Raw genomic sequence first — 27,292 nt, forward strand, 5'->3', positions numbered from 1 at the left:
GCACTAGTTGGATTTCTGCTACCTATTTCCCCAAGTAGAGTATTTAAGCTATTTACCCTCTGATTGAGGAGAAGTGTAAACCACTTACTCTTAAGTGCCCTTGGTAGGGAAGATAGGACTTCACCACTTACTGATGGCTGAACACTGCTTGGACGTTTACCCGTCTGTCTCAGCTTCCCTATTCCACTTGTCCTGGCTTACTGGCCTGTCTCATCTTGACCCTCAGATTACCTTCCAACCCAAGGACCCATTTACGGTTAGGCCATAATTGCTAGGTTTCTAATGATTAACGTAGCCAATCTATTCACACCTTTAACTATTCTTTGCATTTTTCTTCTTTGTAAAAAACAAACAAACCTGTTTACAAGATCAGGGGGATGCTCTCTCTAAAGCAGCCGGACTTTGGGCAGGCCTTGGAAGGATGCTGGGTGTCTAGGGAAAGTTAGGCTTACCGTGGGCCCGGCACAGTGCTAACTGCATTATATAGGGCCTATATAAAAGAAAGAACCTATAATATAGGTTCCTTTAAACCTCAAGACAACTCTGTGAGGTAGATATCATTACGATCCCCATTTTACAGATTCGAGGCTTAGGGAGGTTGTCATTCATCCACAGTTCACAGCTACTATGCGGACCCCACTTCTGCTTGTAAACTAAGGCGATGAAGAAAAGGGAGGCAGGCCAAGAAGTAAAATATAAAACGGAGTAAGAAGCAGAGGAAACGTAGGCAGGCGATCGGGTGCAGCCTCTTTCCGGTCTCCTCTCCAGCCAGGGCTGAGCCAGCACGATGCCCCAACGCCTCCCAGCGGCCGCCTCTCTCCCCGCAGTGCTTCCGGCCACGGGAGGGTGTCATTGACGAGCGCGACTGCGTCGGCGCAGACCACGTGCGTGCGTGTGGCGTAAGACGTCGGCGAGGAGGCGGGTCTTCCGGTCCTGGCCCAAACTATTTCCGACAGGAGCCGGAAGACCATCCCGGATGGCGCCGGGGGTGGCCTGCTGGTGGAGGTGAGCGTGGGGCCGCCCGCCTTCCCGCGCCCGCGGGTCGCCTCATGCTGCGGGCCGCGGCCGCCAGTCCCCGCTCGGATCGGCGGCGCTGAGGCGCCCGGGCCGAGTGCACCATGTCGTCGGGTCTCCGCGCGGCCGACTTCCCCCGCTGGAAGCGCCACATCTCGGAGGAGCTGAGGCGCCGGGACCGGCTGCAGAGGCAGGCGTTCGAGGAGATCATCCTGCAGTGTGAGCGGCGGGCGGGCCCCGGGAGCGGGCGGACGGACGGGCCTGCAGAGGCACGTGGGGCGCCGGCGGGGACCAGAGTGCCTCGGACGCCCCAGACCATTTTTTTTTTTTAGACCTTCTCTTTCATTTTACCCTTGGGTGTGACTGTGGAGGGGTTCCTTTACTAAATCGTGCGCTCTTCGGAGGCTGGCGCCGTGCACGCTGGCGTTTGTAAATCCCCGCAGCTCACGCAGCGCTTGCTCCAGAAACGTCCTGTTTCTCGGGCATCCGTGTTTTTGAAACGGGCACTGACTTTAAGCATTAACTCGCGCAATGAACATCTTCTGAGTGTCATGAAATGTTTAGCATTTCATCCTTTAGACCTTCCTTATTCCAACTTGATATTCTTTGACCATTGAATATTTTGAGGCTTAATATACTTTAAATTTGGGGCAACATAGTTTTTGCTATTACTGAAAACTTCAATATAAGAAAGGTAGTTAGTTTCGCCTTAGCCGGTTTGACTCAGTGGATAGCGTTGGCCTGCGGGCTGAAGGGTCCCAGGTTCGATTCTGGCCAAGGGCACATGCCTGGGTTGCGGGCTGGATCCCCAATGGGGGACATGTAGGAGGCAGCCGGTCAATGATTCTCTCTCATCATTGATGTTTCTTTCTCTCTATCCCTCTCCCTTCCTTTCTAAAATCAATAAAGATATATTTTTTTAAAAAAAAGAAAGGTAGTTTCCTTCCACCACCGGTGCAATATGAGTAGAAAAATGTACCCTTAAATGCGTTCTAATGAGCACTTCCTAGCTCCCCCCTTCTTCAATGTTACCATAACTGATGACACATTTAGGGTAAGAAATGGGCAGTGTTCAGTCCTGTGGTTTCATCTACCCCCTTGAAGTAAGCCTGACAAGTCTCTCCATTTATATTGATTGATGAGATTTGTAATACTAGTAGTTGACCTGTGTTGAGTTCTGATTGCACTAAATCAGTGGTTCCCAAACCTACCTGTACGTCAGAATCACCTGGGGAATCTTATAAAGTGTGCCGACAAGTTTGAGTACTGTAGTCAACATTTGGCATTTATTATTTCACTTAATCTTCCTGAAAATCCTACGAAGCAGGTCCTGGTGTCCATTTTACACGAGGCGGAGAGAGGTTAAGTAATCTGTCTGGAAAGGTACAGCAGGTTAACAGTGGGGGCCTAGAATTGAAGGTAGACTTGATGGCTCCCAACTTGGATTTGCTGTTCTCCCTTGGTCCCCCAAGAAATGGCCCTTAGATGGGAAAGAAAGGGAGATGGTGGAGCCCTGTTATGGCTTGTACTCAAAGGCCCTGGCAGACCAGTATCATTTCAAAAAGCCAGAGGCACAGGCAACCCTCTTACTCAAATGTGATTCCTTAGCAGGTCATCAGGTATTTATTTAATGCTTGTTCTTCAAGAGCTAATGCACATTGTAAGTCAAATTGGGTTGGAGATCGGACTCCACTCCTTACTAACCATTTTTTACACTTGCCTTTCTGAGTCTGGTTTGCTGCATCTATAAAATGGGGGTGACGCTTGCTCTGCCTGCTTCATAAAAACAAGGCTGTGCATGTAAGTGCTTTGGAAGCCATGTCCGTAAGTCTATAAATGAAAGATGCTTGTAATCACATTGGCACAATTTGAATGTTTTTCTGCACTTTAAAAATGGGCATCTTGATGGGGTGTGAGGATGTAGAAAAGTCAGGAGAGATCAGTCCTGGAAAGGGAACATATCTTTTAATGAGCTGTGGTGGGCAGAGAATATCTGAGGGGCTAGAAGCGGGTAGGAGAGCAAGACCACCTTTCTTTACGCTGAGGATTGACATTGGGGAGATCACTTCTAGTTTGACCTTGAAACGGCCCCAGTCCTCCTTCCAGCCTTCCCAGTCAAGTTCTGACTGTCTATCAGCCCAGAATCTCATGTTCAGTTCCTGCCTCTGAGCCTGAAGAGAAAGATGAAAAGAGGCTGTGGGAGCAGTGGGCATCTTCATCCTTCTCTCTCTTTCTATTTTTTTAATAGTTGGTATGGGGTTTTTTATTGATTTCAGAGAGGAATGGAGAGGGAGAGAGATAGAAACATCAGTGATGAGAGTCATTGATTGGCTGCCTCCTGCAGGCCCTGCACTGGAGAGCAAGTCCACAACCTGGGCATGTGCCCTGACTGGGAATCAAACCGTGACCTCCTGGTTCATAGGTTGATGCTCAACTACTGAGCCACTCAGGCTGGGCCTTCCTTCTCTTTAGTGAGAGGAACTTTAGGAAGGATGCCTCAATACCGCATGTCCTTTGAAAGACCTATTATTATCACAGGGCACCCAGCTCTCCTGTAACATTTGAAAGATCTTCTTAGAGCCCTTTGACACTGGTGAATATCCGAAGTTGGAGCCACTTCCCTGTTCTGACTAGTTCATTAAATTAATGTAGATGAAGAGAGTGTTTCTTTTTCTGCCAGTAATTCCATTTTCAGATATTAAGAAGAAATAGAACTCAAGACTCTTATTTACTTATCCTCATTGGAGGATGTGCTTATTGATTTTGGAGTGAGAGGAAGGAAGAGAGAGAGAAACATCAATCGTATGCATCCTGGGGATAGAACCCACAACCTAGGTATGTGCCCTGACCAGGAATCAGACCTGGGACCTTTCAGATGCAGGGTTCGATGCTCCAACCAACTGAGCCACACCAGCAAGAGCTGAACTCAAGGGCTTGAGAACCTTTAAGAAAATAAAAAAGCTCTTCTAACAGGAATGGTCACTAGCATAAACCCTATCAAAATTTTGTTCTTAAGCAGTTATAATCTTGGACTTTTAGGATATGCAACAACCCCCATCAAATGTAGCTATTCTGCAAATTCCCCATGGTCACTCTCTTGTTCTGGTTAAACACCCCTACCCCCCACCCCAAATATGATCTTGCTGGGCCCCATGTGCCTGTCATTACTAACTACAAGTCCATTTCTAGCTCAGACCTTTGTTTTGAATTCCTGCACTGTGTTGCTTGTCACATTTGCAAAGTTCAGAAAGGGAACTCATTTTCTCCCTTAAGCTCTCCACTCATGTGTTCTCTGATACAATAGCATCTTCCACGCAGTTTCCTGAGCAAGAAATCTCAAAATGATATTTGACTTCTTAGTTTTTACTCCAGGGTAGAAATGGGTAACTGTGGGAGTAGAAAGAATTTTCCATTGCCTTTAATAGGGTGAACATGGGTCCCTTGACTGGGTTGCCCTTGCTTAGGCCAAGCAGCATCTAAGGAGTGTATGTTCCTGAATTTTGGATAATTGCTCTAATTGGTGACAAAGTACAGTACCTAGTACTTTGATACTTAATAAAAGTGAAACCATTTATTTAGGTCCAAGTCTTTGTGTGTGTGTGTGTGGTCCAAGTCTTTATATGACATTAAGTAGTAAACACACGTATGTAGGTTATAATAAATAACTTGATTTTCTCTCTTTTGGGGGGTAGATAACAGGTTGCTGGAAAAGTCAGATCTTCACTCAGTGCTGGCCCAGAAGCTACAAGCAGAAAAGCCGGACATACCCAACAGGCATGAGATAAGGTATTTTGAAACTATCCTGTATAATTTGTACCTCTCATGAATTGAAATTAGTCTCAGTTCATTTCTCTAATTTAGAAGCAAACCAAGTACTGTTTCTGCGCTCTAGTTTTTGTCAGCTCTTTTTAGATAAGATTCTGAAGCCAGATAACTAAAATATTTTTTAGAGGTTCTCCCACCTACCCACCTTGAAGGGTTATTGGTAAGATGTTAGCTAGAGAAATTGCTTAAGGCGGTACTTGGCCAGTTCCTTCTCCAGCCAGTCAGGGTTCACATTTTCTAAATAATCAGACAAGTAAGCATTCCTGAGCAGATTTACATAGTTCTTGTTTAATACAGATTGCCATAAGTTGCTTTTTCTACAAAACAGGTCTATTTGATCCTTTTTATTCATTGTTTTTTCAACATATTTTAGTAGATTGTGAAATAAACTAACAGGTTGCAACAAGTCTTTTTCTTTTAAGAAAGATTAGGGGAAAGGTCTGCGTTTCTATAGGAAGGATGAGTATTGTCTTGTTAAATATGCATATATGAGTTCATGATGAGGATCTGATGTGTTTACTTGGGTCATTTATGTAAACTATATTTCTTTCTGAGGGTGACGGTCCAAAAACCTGAAAGCCAGTCTTCAAAGCAGGGTAATTGGAATCATTCTAGAGTCTTACTGTCTTTTTCCATATGCTCATGTTGCCATATTAAATTTGATGGTTTGTATGAGAACGGTAGCCATTATTGCTCTAAAATTCCATTCTTATTTGCATATTAGTTAACAGTTTTAAGAACAAGGTTAATGGTAATTTGGGGTTTTTAAAAATCCCACAAATGCTAGATGTAGCTTAAGACATATCTTTACTGCTGTAGCTGAATGGGCTGTGTAACTGCCGTGCATGTTTCCACATCTGGCCAGATGGGAAAGAGGAACAAATGGGCTGGCCCAGGTTCCATCCTTGCTAACAACAGTTCAGCAGAGTGTGCCTGGCTGGACCCTGTTGGGAGTCTTCTGTAGCATTGAAAATACTCGGTTCAGTCTTCTAGTCAATTTCAGGTATAGAGAATACCATTTCACCTTTTCATCTAAAATCAATCGATTGAAAACTTGAAGCATTTTATTTCTACCAGGCTAGACTCTTGGTGACTATATTTCTGTATATATTTTTTTTTCTGACAAACTCATTTGCTTGGAAAGGTACTATAAGTAAATGTAAAAACAATTATTTTGGTTGAATATCACAGGGGTGGTAATTTGATTGGGGGTCTTTCCTTCCCCACAAACGTGTGTCCATAATCAGGCCTCTCCTGACTGCCTGATTCTTTATTTTCCATGAGTCATCTATGGTTCCTTTTTCCTTCACTGACCTGCCCCTCCACATATAGTCAGTTCCCTGGGCCTGTTGGTTCCTCCCACAGTCTCGAGTGCATCTGTCCTTTATTTTTTTTATTTTTATTTTTTATTTTTTTGCTGTGCCCCTCTCCCCTTCATTTGTTACCTGCCCTTCCATTCCTGCACTGTGACACCTTCTGCACTCAGACATTCTGTGACTGTAGTGTGAGCCAGGTATTAGGGATATGGAGGCGAATAAGTCAGTGCCCATTTTTAAGGAAGTGGGTCTAATGGGGGTCACCAGTTCAAGGGGTGTTTGCTAGTGAGATAAGTTATGCACAGAATATGGCTACCTGGGTGATTATGTTTTTAAAAAAATTCAATAGTAAATTTGGAGAACTAATGGGATTTATTAAACAATTTGTGAATCTGGCAACATCCCATCTAGCAACTGGAAGTTGTATAAAATAGGAAGTTTTTATAGGAAGGGTGGGGCAAGGGATTACAAACAAAAGAAAAGAAAGAATTATAATCCCAAGGATTTTTATCATGCAGATAGCCTCTTTCTTTGAGGAGGGAGGAAATGGAAAGGGTCCACCTGACAGGTTACCTCTAGTTGTTGATCAGAAACTTTTAAACTGGCTGACTCACATGAGAGAGATTGAAACTGCAGTTAGATCAGATATTAAATGTAGGTTTGGGATTATAGGCTTTTAGCACAAGTGATCCCATTTTGGGCCTTTTGTTTTTTAAGTTTCCTTTCTCCCTCCTGTCTCCTTAAGTCCTGTGCATCTTGTCCTTATTAATCTTAAAAGAATTGTACAATTGAAACCTATTTAATTTTATTAACCTGGGTCACTCCAATAAATTTAATAAAATTAAAAAATACTATCAATTATCTGACTTCCCTCGTCAGTGTTTTAATCCCCTTGCTTACTAAATAGATTAAAATTAAACTCTTCAGCCTGAATATCGTGGATTCCAGTAATTTTCCAAGTATGCTTCCTGAACAGCAGCATCTGGGAAATTGTTAGAAATGGAAAGCCTTGGGTCCTTCCCCAAACCTATTCTTTCAGAAACTCTGAGAGTGGGGCCCCATTAATCTGTTTTAAGAAGCCCTTTAGGTGATTCTGATAACCTCCAACTGTTGAGAACCACTGTGTTAGTCCATGGCTACTCAGGAGTCCTTGTGAATCAGCCAGTGGACGTACGGATTATCAGCTCTATCTCAGACCTGTATCAGTCTGGGGTGGGGCTTGGGAGTGTTTAAACATGCCTTCTAGGTGACTCTTACCTACCTAGTGAAGCACTGTTGATGGACTATTGTTAGGAGTTTGACTTTTATTTTGAGTAAAATTGGAAGTAGTAGGAGGCTTTGAAGTGGCATGAGTGACCTGTATCCTTGCCCTAGTCTCCAGCTCTTCTTTAGAATGCCAACTCCTTTTAAGAGGGCTTTTACATTTTGCATATTCCCCATTGCTCTGCATTAACATAAGGAGATTTGATAAAGATAATTTCTAATCCACATATGCAGTTAATCACCCAGGCCTGTTGATGATTTCTCCTAAGATTGGGGAAGCACTAGGTCGCCTCAGAAGATGAGGCATTGTGTGCTTGAACTTGTGATAAAACTTTAGAGATGGAGATGGGAATTGGAGGGAGCATCGTGCTCTCCCCCCTCCCACTTTCCCCTCTGTATTTCCTTATCCGTGGTGGAGGAGGCAGTTCTCCCCTCCTTTCAGGTGGTGGTATCCCAGCTTTCTTCCTTTCCTCCATTCATGTACATACCCTGGGCGATGGTCTGATAATTCACATCTGTAGCTCCAGCTGAGACCCCTTGCCTGCTGCTGTTTCTGAGATACTGTGCAAACACCTGCAGAGTTCCCAGAACCCCATTGGTCCTTGAAGCAGTCTGAACTCAGTTGCTACATGTCAGCCTCCAGCTAGAACCTCTTTACTTGAAGTTCAGACTCCAATTTCCACTTGGTTGGTGGACATACCTACTTGGTTATCCCCACTGAACTCTTCAGCCCTCCCCCAAACCTGCTTCTCCCATTGTCCCTCCCATCTTAGTAGGTGATGCCTACATTCTATCAGTTGCTCAGTCCAAAACCCTTGGAGTCATTCTTTACTCCTATCTCTGATACCCCACATTCAATTTAAGGGCACATACTGTCGTCTCTCTTCAGAATGGATCTAGCTGGGATCTGACCACATCTCACCCCCTCACTGCTACCACCTTCATCTGAGCTGCACTATCTTAACCCAGACTGTGGGCTGTATAACAGCTGTATAGCTCTAACTGGTCACTCTGTTTTTACCCTTGTCCCCTGCATTCTGCTATCCACCCAGCAACCATAGTGATCCTTTTAAAACCAAAGTCTCTCCTCTGCTCAAAACCCTCCAATGGCTTGCAGTCATACCCAGTAAAAGCCACAGTCCTCCGGCCTGTGAGGCTCTGCCTGACCTCCCCACTCCTCCCCAACTGGCTCTAGTCACACTATCCCTGGAGAACGCCATCTGTGTCCCTCCTCCAGGCCTTTCCAACACTTGCTGTTCCCTCTGCTTAGAAGGGCCCCCACGGACCACAAAGCTTGTACCTCACCTCTTTCCCGTCTCCATTCTTGTATGACCTTTCAGAGAAGCCTTCTTTAATCACCCTGCATAGAACAGGACCCCTGTCACTCTGTACCCGACTAAGTTTTTCTCAGTGCATCGGACCACCTGCCTTTATCTAGTTACTTATTGTCTGTCTGCTCTTAACTTCTTGTCAGTCGCATGAGAGCAGAGCTCTGTGCACTGCTTTCGTCAAGCTGCAGGAGCAGTGCCTGGCACAGAGTTGGTGCTCACATACTTGCCTGGTGAGCAGCCTGCTTGTCTCTTCCATAGTTACCTAATCTTTATTCTGGAACCTACCCTTTATTCCTGAAAGCACGTGGTGGTTTGGGTAGTGGTTGGTCTCCTACTTTCTCCATCAGGTTTATGTGGTGTATAACTACACTGGCCTGGAGAGACTGGCCTGCTTTATTGGCTTTGTTGTCATGTTCATGGTTGAAATTCTGGAGTTATTGTTCCACTACCTGATTGAAAGGGGTCTGATTCCCCCCCCCCTTTTTTTTTTTTTGCACATTCTCTTCATCTGCCTGGTTTGGGAATTCAGTCCCGGACATGATGGTGCATGGAATGATGGCCAGCTACAGGAAATGGCCCACCTGAAGATGAAACACCAGGAAGAACTGACTGAGTTGCACAAGAAACGTGGGGAGGTAAAGATAGCTGCTCTCCTTGTCTGTTTTCTGCTCTCTGTGGGTCTTTTAGTGGGAGGATGGGCAGGCTGGCTTCGTGTGGCATCACCAGCTCTATCTGGGGGAATGAAACAACGGGAAAGGTGTGAGGGCCTTGTTTCCATCAGCAAGAGGGCAAGCCATTGAGATAACTGCCCAGTTGTCATGCTCTAAGATAGCATGGAAGGTACAAGTGGAGAAATTTGAAAGGAAAGAAGTTTTCTGCTTGGTCCACTGAAGATCTAAAGCTTTTTAGAAGCAGATAGCCGATGGATGGTTACCAGAGACAAAAGGTGGGGGGTAAGGGTGAAACAGGTAAAGAGGTCACTTATATGGTGATGGATGGAAACTAGACTTTCGGTCGAATTATATATAACAGTGATGGCAAACCTTTTGAGCTCGGTGTGTCAGCATTTTGAAAAACCCTAACTTAACTCTGGTGCCGTGTCACATATAAAAATTTTTTGATATTTGCAACCATAGTAAAACAAAGATTTATATTTTTTATATTTATTTTATATATTTAACACATTGTATGCGGGAACGTATTTATACATTTTACGTTGACTGGTAGTAGAGCGCGGGACACGTATTAATACGTTTTTTTATAGACTAGCGGTAGAATGCGGGTAACGTATAAATACGTTTGTTTTTATACTTTTTTATTGCTCTAAAGGGTTACTAACATGCAGATACACGAATTCCAAAGGACAAAATTTGGGTCTCTAACACATACAATGGGGAATTATGTATGTACTTCCAGATATAACGGTTATCAATCTATTCAACTGCAAAAATGGCCCGTGCCACCTGTTAGCACGTGATAAAAACTACCTGCAAACAGTGTGTTAAATGCCATTTAACAAAGAAAAATCAACCAAAAAAATGAGTTCGCATGTCACCTCTGACACGCGTGTCATAGGTTCGCCATCATTGATATATAATGTTGCACACCTAAAACTTCTATAATGTTATAAACCAGTGTTATGTCAATAAAGAAAATAATTTTTTAAAAAATCTTTTGAGAGTGAATCCTGAAATTTCAGAAAGAATCGTTAGAATTAAATCCTGAGCTATGTTAACTCTCAATGGTATTGTGATGACACATTATGAAAAAGTACAATAAAATTTACAAATCAGCTGAATTGATCGTTTTATCAGCTGAAGAGTCTGAAAAGATAGCTGGGGTGCAGGGGTAGACAGAGTCCTCAGCAGAAACCTGTCAGTCACCTAGAGCGCTTCTCACCCATCCGAGCCTGCCTTCAACAGGGACCAGCACCCACCATTCCCATGAGCATCCTTATGGGCCCTTCAGCTCCTCTCCACCACCCAGCTCATTTCATCCTGCCTTAGCTCAACCCACAGGCACCTTTTCTTTCTTAAAAATAATTTAACCCACTGTTATTTAGTTTTCAACGAGGCTCTAAAATCTCTTATTTATTAAAGTATTCTTCTTTACCCCCCAGTTAGCTCAGTTGGTGATTGACCTGAATAACCAAATGCAGCAGAAGGACAGGGAGATGCAGATGAATGAAGCAAAGTGAGTAGAGACAACACCTACTTTGGGACTGGTTGTGGGATCATGCCCCTGTTTTATCTACTGTACTCTTGTGAGTAGGGCCAGTGGTGATCAGTGGCAAATGGTAGCCACGTTGGACTCAGCAAGAGTTTCATTTTTGTGCATGTATAGCTTGGGATCTTTTTTCCTGCTCTAAGGATGGAAAAGGCCAGGACAGTGCCCTCAGTCTTCCAGGTTCCCAGCATACTCCTGGGAAGTACCTTTGGCCCTTGGAAATGTCCTTGGGGCATTCACAGTTCTCCCCATGGCCGCTGGGTATGGGAGCTGGTGTCTTCTGTGGTGGAAATGGCCCAAGATAAAGAGTGTGTGGTCCTTGAGAGCAGGGATGAGTTTGTGGGCAGGATTATTCTTGATTGGAGAGAAGCCTGGCAGATAAGATAAACAGAGACTCAAGCCTGAGTCATTGTGCCTTTTTCCTTAACGTGCAGAGAGGGATAACTAGAGGCTTAGAAAAATAAGGGACTTCCTCAGGCATTCTCAGTCAGTGAATGATAGAGCTGATGGAATACACAGGATTTCCAGCCTCTTAAGCCCCTGTTGACCGCTCACATTAAGCACCAGAAGCTTCCTCTCTTCAAATTTTGCTTTTCTGAAAAATGCTGTAATAGTCATTCATTATCTGGATGAATTTGACCCCAGATGCTTCCTCTCCTAATGGGGTTGTCCTGTAAACCATTGGGACTGGACTCTAAGTGAGGTGTAATAACAATGAAGTCTCCTGCATGGTGCCTGATGTGATGGCTGAGGTCACTGCTGGTGCCCGAGCTCATACAGCTCCAGCACCTGGCCAGGTCCTCTGGCCCCCAGCAGGGCTCCTGCAAAGTGCCATTTCTTCCCTGTGTTGTGCTTTCAGAATTGCAGAATGCTTGCAGACTATCTCTGATCTGGAGACAGAGTGCCAAGAACTACGCAGTAAACTGCAGGACCTGGAGAGAGCCAACCAGACCCTGAAGGATGAATATGATGCCCTGCAGATCACTTTTACTGCCTTGGAGGAGAAACTGAGGAAAACTTCGGAGGAGAACCAGGAGCTGGTCACCAGGTGGATGGCCGAGAAAGCGCAGGAAGCCAATCGCCTCAATGCAGAGAATGAAAAGGATTCAAGGTAGGAGATGTATCCATAGTTAATAGGTTTCTTTTTTGCTAAAGTGGAACCTAGGTCTTTGAAAAGAAGGAAACAAACCTGGCAGCTCCTACCACAGGGTGGGGGAAAACCAGAAAACATTAATAAAAGTAATTTTGAGAGTGGATGCAACTGTTGACAGCATTAAGATTTTGCCACAGGCGAGGCTTCTGTGTTCAGCCCTAATCTCATTTGTAAAATGGGAATAATGGCACTTAACCTCAAAGCATTGTTATGAGGATTAAATGAGTTAAAAACTGTAAAGTAATAAAACTCAGCTAAGAACAAGTAAATTGTAAGTGAAGCTTAACTATTATTATTCATGCTCTTGGTATGTCGGTGTGAGGCTGTTTGCTGTAGAAACTAAGTTGCAGCCATGACTAACCCTGAATACACTTTTCTGTCCTGAGAGGCCCTGGGTCCCAACAGGCTTCTCCCTTGCTGGTTCACTGCTTTTTCTAATAACACTAGAGGCCCGTTGCAGGAAGATTCCTGCAAGAATAGGGCTTCCTACGGCTGGAGTGAAGCAGAGAAGGGAGCGAAACCCGCTGAGGCAGGCTTCGCTCCCATCTCTGTCGCCCGGCTTCTTTTGCTCCTGCCTCCACCTCCCGGCTTGTTTTCAGCCGCCTGGCTTGCTTCGCTCCCAGCCGGTGTATGCAAGGTAACCACCATCTTTCTTAGTGGTTAATTTGCATATCGTGCTGATTAGCCAATGGGGGGGGCATAGCGAAGGTACGGTCAATTACCATGTTTGTCTATTATTAGATAGGATAATCCTCCCTCCAGGCTTTGCTCTGACATCCTTTATAACAGCATCTTTACCAATGTTACCAGTATGGATTTGGGACTTTGGAGTCTTTGCTCAGGGCAGTTGTTATTTTGAATGCACTGAATATTTAGATACATTATTAGAGCTAGTTTATTGAGAGCCAAAGCCCCATGCATTTTTTAAGCAAACATAAGTAGTGGGCTTTCTTTTCTTTTTTAATAGGCGGCGGCAAGCCCGACTGCAAAAAGAGCTTGCAGAAGCAGCGAAAGAACCTCTACCAGTTGAACAGTAAGTAGAGCTATGCAATCAAAACTGCTCTGAATAATTTGATTCTCTCTTTTTAATATATTTTTAATTTCTATAAAACCATTTTATGGATTGCTGAAAGAAATGTAAAAGATTTAAGGAAGAAAAGAACCCTCATTACCTTCCAGAAAATTGTTCCTCTTTACACCCCTCATGTGCTATGAGTTCTAACTCCCTGCACCCCTAACTCATGACAACCTCCCTGTTTTCCTGTTGCTACTGACCCACTTTCTCCCCCTGCTTGGGGCAGTGTTATGCTGGGCAGGGTTCTTTTGCTCTTGGTTTGTGGCTTTAAATGGATGTTTGGGCAAATCCTTGAAGCATAAGTGAAGACTAGGATCTGTTGGAACAAAAGGAATTGAATCAGTTGGAGCTTTTCCTAATCTGGAGACAGGGTGGAGAATCTTCCCTGAGACCCAAAGCTTTGTTTTGAGGTGGTGGGAGCTTTCATGACTGAATTCCTTTTGTCTCTAATTCAGAATGTGTTCTTTTCCTGTTGAATTATATTCTGGAATATGGCATTAGAATTATCTGGTTTTTAAAAAGTTACTTGCATATAAATGAAGGGGGGGTGGTTGAAATTCATTTAGGAGTCACCTAGCAGACAAAGGTCTTATTTTATAGGGAAACAAGAAGGTTCTCATACCAAGCCTTTGCTGTAGATGCAGAATGGACATTTCTTCTGTAATTGTAGAGGTGGAAAATGAACCTGACAAAACTGCAATGTAAATAAATTAATTGACCTGGAAATGAGGTTTGATTTCTTAAAAATTACAGCTTTGTTATTTTTGTCCACCAAAGCATTGATTGTCCATCTATTTGCCAGCATAAGTGGGTGACTAGGTGTGACATGATGTAGACAGATGGAGCATCCTGCCCAAGATCACCCAGAAAGGGGCTGAGCTGGGATGCAAAGCCAGGGGTGTCTGTCAAGGCCTGTTCTTAGTCTCTGTGCTTCCCTAAGAGAGGAGTTTCTGGAGGAAGGACATTTACATCTTTGAAGGGTTTTGATAACCAATTGCCAAACCCTTGTATTTTCTGATGGCCCTGGGCCATCAGAGTTCAGAGTACCTTTATGGCTTTAAAATTCTACTTTAAAGCATTTACATGATCTCAACTCATTTTTGCTACTCTTGCCATCTCTGCTGGTCTGTTGTCACCCTTGTGTGAACACAAGTGACTTCCAGAACCACAACCTAGAAGAAAAGAAAGCCCAGCCTTGTTCTCTTCTTCAGACCTACCTTTGTTTCCCTGTACATCCTGGCCCAGGCTGGGTTCAGTTACACAGAACCCTAGATGCAATAGCCAAGGAAAATAAGTTTTCTTTGACTTGGTTTAACTTGCTTGATAACAGGTCCTTACGTATATACTTACCTAATCCAGATAATCATGGAAAAAATCTTGCTTTCAAGCTTCTATGAATCCAAAAATTAGTTGATACAGTCTTGGGTTATTACATTTTATCATTTTACTTCTCCATGAAGATTGAAACTCGGTAGGAGTTCATTAAGACCAAAATAATTACTTGACTTCCCCCTACCAGGAAAATGGGGGGGAGGGCGGTGGATTCCAGAGGCGCTCTTGCATCCATAGGATGAGCAATAGCAAAGGAGTGTGTTCCTGTGACTTGATGGCTTTGTGTGAAATGCGTTGGACTCTCCAAATGTCAAGAGCACCAAGGACTTAATTTTTTCTTCTTCTTCTTAATCCTCACCAGAGAATATTTTGATTGATTTGAGTGGGGGGCTGGGGGGGACATCCATGTGAAAGAGAAATCAGGAATTGAACCTGAAACCTTTTGGTGTACTGGATGACACTCCAACCAACTGACACCCAGCCGGGGCAGGAGCACTGAGTAGTTTAAACATGAACTACCCAGAGTGTAAGTGAATTATGTTTAAATTTTGCTTTCCTGTTTTTTATATTATTAAAGTAATATTTAAAACAGTTGTTAAGGCAACTATTGATTTCATTGCCCTTTTATGGGTCCCTTTGCTTATTCAACAGGACCTTCTCCCTTTACTTGTTTTCTTATACTTTGTAGCTGCCCCTATCTGTGTCCCTTCCCTGTCCCAGGGAACTATTTATTGGTGAGTACGGTCCAGTTGTTCAAGGGCAGGAGGCCTTCAGCTGCTCGCCAGACTTCTGATGGCAAGAAGTTATGTGCTGGTTATGTGGTTCTGGGCTTAATAAACCATTATTTGCTTTCTAAGTGGGATCTGAAAAGATCAAAAGCTCACTTTTAAGGTTGTCTTCAGCTGACTTCTGGATATGATTTAGGCAGGTTAAATGTTTCTTTTAGTATTGTTCAGAGCATGACAGCTCCTTTTTCTCCAGAGAACCCTTAAACATTGATGTCGTAGCAAAGTCACATAAGTGGTATGTTACTGGGAAATGTTGTTGGCATTTGCACAACAGACTCATCATAAAAATCCTGTTGAGCCCAGCCGGTGTGGCTCAGTGGTTGAGTGTCAACCCATGAACCAGGAGGTCACAGTATGATTCTTGGTCAGGGCACATGCCCTGATTTCTGGCTCGATTCCCCGTAGGGGGCATGCAGGAGGCAGCAATCAAAGATTCTCTCTCATCAATGTTTCTATTCCTCTCTCTCTCTCTCTCCCCCTTCCTCTCTCTGAAGTCAGTAAAAACATTAAAAAAAAAAAAGAAAAATCCTGTTGGTCCAGATTGAGCAGAATCAAAGACTCTACTTCTTGCCCTTCTTTCCAGGGATGATGACATTGAAGTCATTGTGGATGAGACCTCTGATCACACTGAAGAGACCTCTCCCATGCGAGCCATCAGCAGAGCAGCCACGTAAGTAGATGGGTTTGGCCAGGAAAGGAGAATGCAGGTGCAGTTTCACAGAGCACATTTGTGGCCACGACAGCAATCTGATGCACCCAAGCCTCTGTGCTGGGGCACTGGTCCTCTTGCACAACCACAGAGATCAGTAGGCTCCTCGGTGACCCCATCTTGCAGTCTACTTAACGGAGGCAAGCCATCCCCTAATGTTGCCACCTGCTGTGAGGGGAAGCAGAAAAAGTTCAATGGTTCCTAAAAAATGACAGTTCAACCTTATTAGGCAGGGTGATTGTTTAGATCAACGGTCGCCAACCGGTGGTCCTCAGACCACTGGTGGTCCGTGAGGTCCGAGAGGTTGGCGACCGCCTGTTTAAGGAAACCTTTGGAGCAGCGGTCGCCAACCAGTGGTCCGTGAGGTCGGAAAGGTTGGTGACTGCTGGCTTAGATCATACTGTTTAATTCTTATTGGGATCCAGGATTCTTTTTATTTGGTTAAGCAGGACTGAAAGAATGGGGATTGGATATTAATAGCCAGAAATTATTAGGTCAGTTAGACAGTTTCATTGTCAAAAGCATTATTGCCAAGGAAGTTAATTTAATTCTAGAGAGCCTTGTTTCTTTTAAAACTTTGAGGCTGGGTTTCCCTCCAACCTTCCCACTGTTGTCTGGTGGTTTGTACTGCGATGGGTTTCTCAGCTGGGGTTTGGGAACTTGTGGGAAACATACTCCCAGGTAACCTATTTTTGTGGACTGTTTTTATTGATTGATTATTTGGGCAAAATGTTCCTAAGGTTTAAACCTATCCTCCCCTCCTCTTTAGTAAGCGACTCTCGCAGCCTGCTGGAGGCCTTCTGGATTCTATCACTAATATCTTTGGGTAGGTTAGAAACCTTCACCTTTCCTTGTTCATATGTATGTAAATATACCTAAGTATATATGTACATGATTTATTATCTTTTTTTTTTTTAATGTACACCAGAATGTCAGTGGTACAGAATATACAGATGCCTTAATTTCAGCTTTTCATTTAGCTTCTTTCTTTTTCCTCAACTTCCTTTCTCTTAATCTTGCTGCGTGCTGATCTCTGGCCTTATCCTTTAGTCTGTCCGACTCTCCCATTTTGGGACATCACTCTTCTTCTGATGCTGCCAGGTGAAAATATTATCTACTCTTATCCCAGCATGTGGGTGTGGGTCATTGATAATTGAGCTGATCAACGCTTCACTGCCCTCCATCATCTATGTCCATGTTCTAACCAAGATGCTTTGCATGTTCCTAGGAATGCCGGCAGCCCTCTGAGTGGGGGCGGTTAGGTTGAGCTCTGTACAGCAGCCACGCTCTCGCCGCTCTTTCTTGGCATGTTTTCAACTTGCCTTGACCACAGTGTATGCTGAGGATGACTGACTAGGCATAGAAACGTCTTTAAATTGTTTTACAAAAATACCGAGCTCTTTCTGAGCTCGCACTTAGATTATGTTCAGAAAGTCTTCAGTAGTTTATGGACTGGGAAGCAGTAGTTCAGGACTCTTCTCAATGTTGAGTTTTGGAATCCATGAGTTAGCAAACAGGGGAGTACATGTATGTGCTGTCTATTTTCCCAGTTATCCTTGAGTGAGGGTGTTTCTGATTTGGCCAGTCATTTTCTAGTTTGAAGGGTCTAAAAGGGAAAAGAAGTTATTGATAAAAAGGTCTTTGACTCCCTTCTGAGGTTGATGGACAAGTAGCCTTGTGCTGTCTTTTCTAACGTTCTCCTTTATGTTACTTCTTAGGAGGCGCTCTGTCTCTTCCTTTCCGGTACCTCATGACAATGCGGATACTCATCCTGGTTCTAGTAAAGAAGTGAGAGTCCCAACAACTGCAGTGTGTGTCTTTGTAAGTATGGTTTCTCCCCAAACCCACACCAAGCCTAGTATGGTAACAGTGTGACAATTAAAGGGTCCTTTCTCCTGCTGCAGCTAATAAACTCTTGCTTTATTTATATCAGGCCTTTGCCCCTGTCTCTGTGTGATGAAAGGGATTAATACATTTTGCTTAGCTTCAGAGGATAGAATTTATTACAGCCACCCTCCGTAATACAGGACTGGCTAAGAGAGGATTGGAAGCATGAGGGATGGGGCATGGGCAAATAATTAGAGATGTGAGAAATTAGTAATTCATGCGATCGCTATCACCAGTTGGCTCCAATTTAGAGTAAGAGTCTAGTCCATGGTCTGTTTGGAAGGGTCAATAGGGTGACTATAGGCTTCATGATTCCCACCTCTATCTGTGGGACTTCTGACCGTTAGGAGCACATGGTTGGAAGCAGTTCTTGGCAGAAGCCATTGTGGTATCAAGTACTGTCAGCTGGAGTTCAGAGCTGGGTCCTAGTACCAAAGGATAGTGTGGTCCCTGCTGGGGAGGCTGAGCAGACATTGAACCAGCGTGGAAACAGGAGAGTGCCTGGCTCAGGGCTCAAGTGAAGGGGGGCGTGGGGGGGGGGGCAGACAGGAAGAGCAGATCCCAGTCAGTTGGGCTGACACTTGCAGTGAGGTAGAGGAGCCAGCTTTCAGGGAGAGAAAGACTTGTTATAAAAATGAGATGGGATTTATAAGGGGGAGCTTTCCGTTCTAGGCATCAGGAGAAACTTTAGTAATTGGATATTTGCACACAGTGAACTACCTTAGATGTAAAGAAAGTCCCACTGTACTCCTGTGGTTCCCTGGCAGGCCTGGCACCTCACAGAGGTCAATGATGATTGGTAAAAGGTCTGATTGCACTTAGTGTCACAGTCCCTTCCTTGCCCTCAGCTCCCAGCAGCCCATTTTTTCCTCCTATCACATTTAAGTCATGTGCATGGGATAATGGAGCAGCTGATAATTGGGATTCTGTCAGTGTGTGTTTCTGAGAGTGGTCAGTTCACAGCTGACAACTATCCAACAGAACCAGCCTTCAGGAGCGTGACGAGGGCAGCATGGGTGTGATGGTGCATGATCTCAAGTTTTCAATCTGAGACCTCTTCAATAGAAAGACATAGTCTTTTTAAAAGACAAGGAAGGGAATTACAGGAGCTAAAAAGTTTGGTCTCCTGTCATACAGCTTTTTAGCAGTGGATACAGGAGGGACGGGAAATCAGATCACCAAGCAAGGAAATAATAAAGTGATGTTTATATTCAGTTATGCTCGAAATAGTATGTTAAGTAAGCATCTTTTTCAGTCCCAGGCAAATGTGAAGATCAGATTTTGTCTTCCCCAAATAACCTTTTGGGCAAATGATTGATGACCTAATGATCTAATGTTTATAATCCATTTTTTCATGGTCTTGGGTTTTTTTCCATTTTATTGTGGAAATTTTCAATCATCAGAGTGGAGAGTAAAAAGAACGTTGGGGTACCATCATCCAGTCTGGCAGCTTCATTTAGCCACGTTTCTCCATCTTACTGTCTCTCCCCTGCACATTCTTGTTGGAGCAGAGTCCCAGACATTGTTTTATCCATAGATATTTTAGTATCCATGGTCTTTTTAAAAAAATATGTTTTTATTGATACTTTTAGAGAGAGAGAGGGAGAGGGAAAGAGAGAAACATGAGTCGGCTGCCCGCTGCACAACCCCTACTGCAGATCAAGCGACCTCTTGGTGCATGGGTTGATGTTCAACCAACTAAGCCACACCAGCCTGGCCACGGTCTTTAAAATAATTTATTTTATTTTATTTTATGTTTTAATTACAGCTGATATCCAATAATAATTTTATTCCGTATCCAGGGTCTTAAAGAGAAGAGATTATAGCAACAACTTCTGGCATTTTCTCCTCTCAATCTAGGATGGGATGCTTTTTGCTTGGTTTCCTTTATTATCCTGACCACAGATGCCATTTTGTCATATCATGTGTTCCAGTGTGGAAGCCAGTCTTAGTAATTTCCCTATGATGAACTTAAATTCTCCCAACTAACACCTGTTAACTTTTGTTGAAGGTCTTGTAGTCAGGCACAGTCCTAGGTCACAAGACTTCTGGAAGTCCTTTTTTATAGATGAGCAAACTGAGGCTTCAGGAAGGTAAGGAACTTGCCAGAAGTCACACTGCTCATACATGTTAGTGCCCGCATAGAATCTCACTCTAACACTGCTGTGCCTCAGTAGCACTGGCATCTGCTCATATTGGGACTCCATGTTAGAATATCCTTGTTAGGAAACCCATAAAAGCTTTCTTTATCATGAGAAGTCATGCTGTATGTTAATTAGATACATAAATGTGATGTGTATTCATGCAATCTGGACCAAAAGGAAAGCAGGTAATCACACTCTTACTCTAAAGCTATTGAGATCATACAAGAATATAAATTGAAATTTCTTATTCTTAAAAGAAATAAGATTAATGTGACAACAAACTTGAAGCAGTTTACACAGAGTTTGAATCCTGAAAGGTTGCACTGTATTTAAATAAGTGGAACTGTTAGCTATAAGAATAAAATGATAGAATCTTAGGAAAGCCTGTGCTAGGAACCCGATGTAGTTTATGATGAGATTCTTCTCATTAGGGATGAATGTTCAACCTCGTGAGACATTCAGAGGGCTCACTTGTATTGGGCTGTCTCTTCCTGGGAATGGCAGTGATTGGGTCTGAAAGGGTGCTTGTCTTGCAGGATGCTCATGACGGGGAAGTCAACGCTGTGCAGTTCAGTCCCGGATCCCGGCTGTTGGCCACGGGTGGCATGGATCGGAGGGTTAAGCTTTGGGAAGTGTCCGGAGGTGAGATCTCAGAGTGTACAAAAGGAAGCTGTGACATCTGATTGACTTGGTTTCAGGCAACCTTTGAATTGTTCATCTTCTCAAAGCACAGTTTGTGTAAGGAGCCTGACCAGAGCATCATTACTGTCTCAGTTGCACTTTATAGCTGATGATGTTTTCTCTGCGTTTCCAAGCAGTGACTGGAAAATACTGTAAAGTTATGGATATGTTTGTGTCTTACAAATATATACTAATCAGAACACCTTCCAAGAAAGTGCAGGTTTTTAAAGGAAAATTAAAAGCAGCTTATCAGACAAGGACCCTAAGATCAAGACACGGTCTTTGATTAGACCTTGTTTCAGAATTGATCTCAGAGCTCTCAGAAATGGGATGGCATTTTGAAAGATGGGAGTTAATGAACCCATCTCTTAAAATGCTGAAGCTACAACATAGCCCACTTTCAACATTTTGAGATTCAGTTAAATATACATATACCTTTAATAAAGCAAGGTCAAAGAATAGGCTGAAGGTTTTTGTAGGAACCACTTTGTCAAGTTTCGAGTCCCTTGTTTCCTCCATGACAGCCTCCCCTAAGCTGTAGAGTTGCTGAAGAACACTGTAGATCACTGTGGTTACAGAAGAGCAGTCTGTCTGTTAGAACAGGTGGTCAGTAAAGCCCCAAGTGTGTCTGCCCTGGCATTTGATTTTCAGGAAAGTGCCTCATTAGTTAAATCCCTGGCAGTTACAACTAGTTGAAGCCCATTAGAATTAGTCCACAACAGCCTGTTCAGTCTGCAGTTTTGTTCCTCTTGGCTAATATTTACTGAACCTTGGAAGGTACAAAGTCCAAGAGACTGTTTATGAAATAGTTTGGGGTGTCCTGTTTTTACTCTTTTAAAATATCAGAAGAATGGCACTCTCCACCCAGTAGGAACACCCATCCTTGCTCTTTCTATCAAAGCAGAGGCTCCATTGGTAATTACTTCTATAAACAGCGTTAACATAACCTCCCTTGGTGCCTTCTAGATAAAAGAGCTTTTGACTTTTAACAAGGTGTTTGGTCTTTGAGATCAATCTCTTGTGTGGAATAGCATTTATCAATCACTTCTTGCATTTTGGCTGCCAAACAAGTAGACGACTATTTTGGGCATAAGTCAGAGAGCTGTTTCTTAGAATTTGCAGTAATAATTTGGTCTGTAAAGGTGTAATCTAAATAAAGACCTTAATTAGTGGATGTTGGCCCTTTTTTACTTTAGAAAAGCTAATGAAAGCTAAGATCCAGGAAGAGGCATATAATGTGCTATATTTTTCAGTTAAGTATAGAGGTGGAGTTCATAGACCAGGTTAGTAATCCCAGTCCTAAATCTGTTTGACAGCTCCAAACCAGTGTTCATATTGCTATTATTTAGAAGTGCTGAGAAAGATAACATTGGAATGTTTCTCGTCCTGTGCTCCCCTTTTATGAACTTGATTTAGAATGGGTCCCTAATTGTTTTCCTAGCTTGTCTATATAGGTCACCCTTAAGCCACCCTATAAAAAAGGAATATAATCACTTCATCATCGAGACTTGTAATCCTGTAAGCTTATGTCTGCATAATTGAAGTTTCCGTGTGTGGGGCCAGCTCTGTGAAAGCGGGACCCAGGAGCGGTAGCTGAGTCTGTTGGTGAGGGAGGGAACACTGGCAGGCAGTTGGGTTGCCAGAGTCTTGGGGTTCATGGAAAGAGTAAGTGCAAGGACAAACTCCAGAAATTTCAAACTAGCTAACTGGAATTCTAATGACTAGTCATTTACATCTAACTAAGCAGAAGCTCTTTTCAGACATTCCTGAAGTGATCACACCTGGATTTTGAAAAGTTGATGGTTCAGAGTTAAGTTGGTCCAAACACGGATCAAACCCAAAGATGTGTTTATGATGTAAGTTAGAAAATTTTACTGAGAAATAACAACTAAATGAAACTCAGTCTCTAAGTCGATTGACATGGCCTATATACACTAAATTTCTCTAAAAGGACAGCTTAACACACATGCAAAATGCTAGGCTCTGCATCCACATATACCTTCGTTGCTCTTAGAAATGTCTCATATTCTGTCTGTCCTGCTGGTTGATTCTGTGATGGTGCAGGAATGCTGTTTTGACAATATAGTTGGCTTCCAGTGTTTCGGGTGCCCCATTTTAACTTACATAATGGCTTTACCTTCTTGTCTTTCCTCCATCTTTCTTTTTATCCAGACAAGTGTGAGTTCAAGGGTTCCCTCTCTGGCAGTAACGCAGGAATTACAAGCATTGAATTTGATAGTGCTGTAAGTATCTAACACCCAGGGAAATAGGTGCGTTCAGAGGTGTTTAGAAACAAGACATCTGGTTTTCAAAATTTAAAAATAACTCACCTGGTTTGCTACTTATCTTGAGTAAAATCAGTATTAAAGAAAGATGCAGGTAGATTACAAATTCTGTGCTGATCATGACTGGGTTGGGGAGGCAGGTCTGCATTAACCCAGCTGATCTCTGCAGACTTGATAAAAGTCCCAGTTTGGGCTGAGGTGTTGTGGGTGGAGAGGAGGGCATCCAGCTAGACCTGCACCAGAGATGAGCAGATCTCCGAGGGGGTAGCTGGGAGGTGAGACAAGGGGAGAGTCAGTTCCTGTGGGCTTTCTGGCTGGAGCAGCGTGTAGAGAATTAGTATTTGCTATTACTGAAGGCGGGCAGCGGAGGGAAGTGAATGCAGGAGGCCAAGTTCCATTTTGAGCTGGAGGGTCTTCAACCTTCAGGCAAGATTGAGCGAGCTTAATAGAAAGGTCTGAACGTAACGGGGTGGGTGAGTTGACAGACACTGGTGGTAATAGTTGGTATTTGGATCAGGTATATAGTTTTAGACATCTAGACCTTCTTGGACTTGATTATTGGGGAGTTTGTATTGTGTGAACTGAATTCCTCTATTTTGGCTGAAATCTGTGTCTCACCCTCCCTCTCCCTTTATTTCAATAGGGATCTTACCTCTTAGCAGCTTCAAACGATTTTGCAAGCCGAATCTGGACCGTGGATGATTATCGGTTACGGGTAAGACCCAGTTAGGAAAATTAGTATAATCTCCTAACTTCTCATGGTTATCAAAGGCACAACAATGGTAGGCAATAGCAGGTCCATTTAATCTGCAATAGGAAACCTTCACTTTTCCATGAAAGACTCAGAACATTCCTATTCATAAGAGGAGGTACTTCCATAGATACCAGTCTTAGCTTAATTTCCGTGATCTTGATGACAGCATATAAACTGACTTAGTAATTACCTCCCAGAGTATAGCTGGAAAGTAGGATATATAGACATACATATGGATGCACTGTGATTGAGAGAAAACAACTGGTGCTAGGAGTCAGATGGAAGGGGCGGGGGGGGGGGGGGGGAGTGTAATGGGATCAGATGTGGAGGAAGCCTGTATCTGAACCCAGACTTGCCGAAAAGTCCTGTGGATTCCAAGACAAAGACCAAAACGTGAGGGTTATATTGCCTTTGTTCTAATGAAAAACACATCATTTGATTTGGAGACTGGCTTTTCTCCTTAAGCTTGAAGGAGTCTTCACATGAGCTCGTTAAATAAGGGCTACTGAAAGCTAAGATGGAGGGCGAACTTGACATTGGTAGGCATTTTACCAAAAGACTTTGACAGCAGCTCTGTGTGTCAGCCCACACAGAAAACGGCATGATGTCAAGATGAACTTATTAAAGGTAGATGCAGGGAGGTGGGAGCTGTGCTGGGTGGTGTACGGTGGTCTGTTTTGGTGACGCAAGAGTGCAGCTAGAAGATTCATTAAAAACACAGTGAATGGATCCCTTAGACTTTCCATTTTCTTGAAGGTGCTGTGAAAAATGATCACAGTGGTAATTCTTGACTCTTAGTTGAAAGAAGATCCAGGGCTGCACATATAAAGTCTAAGGCTTGAAGATGACAGATTATGTTCTCTGAAAGCTGAAGAGCCTGCCTGGGTTCTTGTCTGAGTGAAGGAGTGGAAGTGGACTGCTGGCACCCACAGGCAGCGCTAGGCTTGCCTCAAGCAACAGTTCACGTCTGTTCAAATATTTGAGCGAGTTTTCAGCTTAAAGCGTGAGAGTTCACGCTAAACATGGAAAGATGCCTAGCCTGTTCCATAGCAGTTTTTTAATTCGTTCTGTGGTCTGCCATGTTCTGTGTAACTGCCGTGTAAGACAGTTGTATGCGTCTACAATCATTAACTTACCTAAAGGAAGGTGGCTTTTCTTGAGTGGCCTCTGTATTAGACCCAGTACCGAGGGTGTTATGTGCATTACTGCTGTCGTCCCCAGGGAGGCTCCGATTTGCCCGAGGTCACATAGTTAACAAACAGGTGAGAACTGGAATTGAGGCCTGTGCTCTTTCCTGTGTTGGATTGGCCTGGATTATTCTAGACTGGGAAACAGCTGAAGTGTTTAATTGAGGGACGTACAGCTTTCCTTACATTTGCGGCCCTTGGAGGGAGGACCCAGGCAGGCAGTTGATTCAGTCAGTTGTGCAGGATGTGTTTTTCGTTGGTAGAGTTCTTTACAGGTGGGCATCACCTTTGGGTCTGACATAAGAGGAAGAGGATCTGGAGGTGAGGTAGCTCTGGAAGACAGAGGTCATACTGTTGGGAAACTTTTCTCAAGTGCGCTAGTTTGCAGAGTTTTATCAGAGAGGGTTCTGCAGGGTTCTGCAAGCTGGGCTCGTTTTGGGGCCGTCGTCTCCTTTGCTGGACTAGCTGGCTCTGTGGCCTCAGGTCTGCTCACAGCCATGTCCTGTCCCTCAGTAAATGTGGGAAGAGATCCAGGAGGCCTTTTTCATACATCACACCCTTACCAAGGCCTGGAACTAAGTGGGCTTCCTGTTGTAGGGGCTGTGGCTCCCACTTAGACCCTCTTTACAGAGGATGAATGGACACCTATGGTCTAAAACTCAGATCCAAGCTCTGGTCAGTCTCTCTTTAACTTTGATGATAAGTGAATAGTGTTGGGAGAGACTAGAGCAAGAAGCAACTGGGTGAGTGCTTGCTTTAAAACCCTTTCAGTAAAGGGCCCCTAGAAACAGCCTGGCATTGAAAGGGGCCCATGACAGGACTCCTTCAATACCAGGTGTGTTAAACTCCCTTAAAAATCTAAAGTCAGTGCCAACTGGCCCGGCCACTCTCTGAGCTGTGACTTGAGAAACTGGATTGAAGAACCCACCCTGTTCAGTTCTCTGACAGTGACGTGGAGAGGTGGCCAGAGGCAGGACTGGCTTTCAGGTGGTGGTTATTATTTCAGAAACTTCCTCATCAAGTTCTGCATTTCTCTGGCATCAGTGGTCTTCGGTTGATATTAACAGTAGCTGCCTGCATGGTGGGCAGCCCTCAGGGTCTGCCCCGGAACACGCGAGTCTGGGCAGAGCGCTAGAGAAGAATGCCAAACCTCCCTCCCATGTGGGGCTCGAGCTGCTGCAACAGCCGAACCCACTGTGGCATGTCTAATGAGTCCTTGTTGAAAAGACTAAGGTAAAACTTAAAAGTAGTATTAAAATTAAGTATTATAAGTGAATACAAAAAACTGAGTGAATGATATAATTTTTAATCTGATCCACTTAGAATAAGCACTTTTTAAATGGTAAAAGTGAGTGCTTGTAGGAGGCTCAATTCCTTGCCGTTGAGAACATGGAGATAGAGCTTGTCAGCCTCAGGCAGATCCATCTGGGTTTCCACCAAGAGCAAGATTTGCAGAAGTCCAGACTTTAAAAAGCAAGCTAACAATACATATGAAGGGCCAACCAATAAAAACATTCCTTTTCTTTAGTCCATTAGTCCAGCGGTTCTCAACCTGTGGGTCGCAACCCCTTTGGCGGTCGAAAGACCCTTTCACAGGGGTCACCTAAGACCATCCTGCATATCAGATATTTACATTACGATTCATAACATTAGCAACATTACAGTTATGAAGTAGCAATGAAATAATTTTATGGTTGGGAGTCACAACATGAGGAACTGTTTTACAGGGCCAGAGATTGAGAACCACTGCATTAGTCCAATAGTTCATTCCAGGAAATAAGTCAAGAAAAAAAGCTGTGTGCTCATAGTGTTCATTGCAGCATTATTTGTCATCATGAAACTTTTAAAGCAACTTACGTGTCTGCTGGCCAAGGAAATTTCAGCTAAATTGTCACCTCACCACATACAGATTATTCAGCTATTGAAGTATTTATGAAGACTCAAGTGTGAGGGTGCAAACAGGAAAAGAGTTAGTGCTGTCCACATGTGCCTATTTCATACTGCTAAACCAGCGCGAGAAAGAGATTTGTCTTCCTCAGTTTAACTTAGAGGCCCAGGCTGTGTAGAGCCACATCAGTGTGACCCCAAGCCCATGTGTTTTCAGCTCTCACATGAAAACCTGCTTATACTATAATGTTAAAAATAACAAGAAATATACAGAAATGTGAAAGTGTGCAAGAGTGAGTGCATTCGCATAGCCCATTCATGAGCGATGTCATTTTCTCCCTATGTTGATGAAATGTGATTACAGACAGTGCATATACACAGAACTAAGGACTTAATTAACATTGCATGAGAAGTACCTACCCAGATTCCTGTCTC

The 27,292-nt window shown here is 43.6% G+C and overlaps 1 protein-coding gene and 1 non-coding gene across 7 annotated transcripts in view; both read left to right on the forward strand.

The window, feature by feature from the left end:
* The first annotated feature begins 933 nt into the window (after positions 1–933).
* The window catches only part of ATG16L1 (autophagy related 16 like 1), a 65,936-nt gene continuing 39,577 nt past the window's right edge, over positions 934–27,292 (forward strand). For 3 of the 6 annotated variants that reach the window (XR_004969184.1, XR_004969183.1, XM_036318872.1), the window contains exons 1-13: positions 942–1,233; positions 4,707–4,800; positions 9,279–9,384; positions 10,869–10,942; positions 11,835–12,086; positions 13,096–13,161; positions 15,907–15,993; positions 16,802–16,858; positions 17,083–17,133; positions 17,751–17,853; positions 20,600–20,705; positions 22,917–22,987; positions 23,673–23,744. Coding sequence is in view for 4 of the 6 variants with exons in the window: in XM_036318872.1 (XP_036174765.1) it covers positions 1,119–1,233; positions 4,707–4,800; positions 9,279–9,384; positions 10,869–10,942; positions 11,835–12,086; positions 13,096–13,161; positions 15,907–15,993; positions 16,802–16,858; positions 17,083–17,133; positions 17,751–17,853; positions 20,600–20,705; positions 22,917–22,987; positions 23,673–23,744 (1,254 nt within the window). In the remaining 2 variants the exon portion in view is untranslated. Of the gene's footprint in view, positions 1,234–4,706; positions 4,801–9,278; positions 9,385–10,868; positions 10,943–11,834; positions 12,087–13,095; positions 13,162–15,906; positions 15,994–16,801; positions 16,859–17,082; positions 17,134–17,750; positions 17,854–20,599; positions 20,706–22,916; positions 22,988–23,672; positions 23,745–27,292 lie in introns of all 6 variants that reach the window. The other 3 variants (XM_036318878.1, XM_036318873.1, XM_036318874.1) reach the window with 3 other exon arrangements.
* Positions 18,704–18,974, forward strand: LOC118662342. Its single transcript, XR_004969723.1, has one exon.

Source organism: Myotis myotis, unplaced genomic scaffold (genome assembly GCF_014108235.1).
Source record: "Myotis myotis isolate mMyoMyo1 unplaced genomic scaffold, mMyoMyo1.p scaffold_m19_p_8, whole genome shotgun sequence".
Lineage (NCBI taxonomy): Eukaryota > Metazoa > Chordata > Mammalia > Chiroptera > Vespertilionidae > Myotis > Myotis myotis.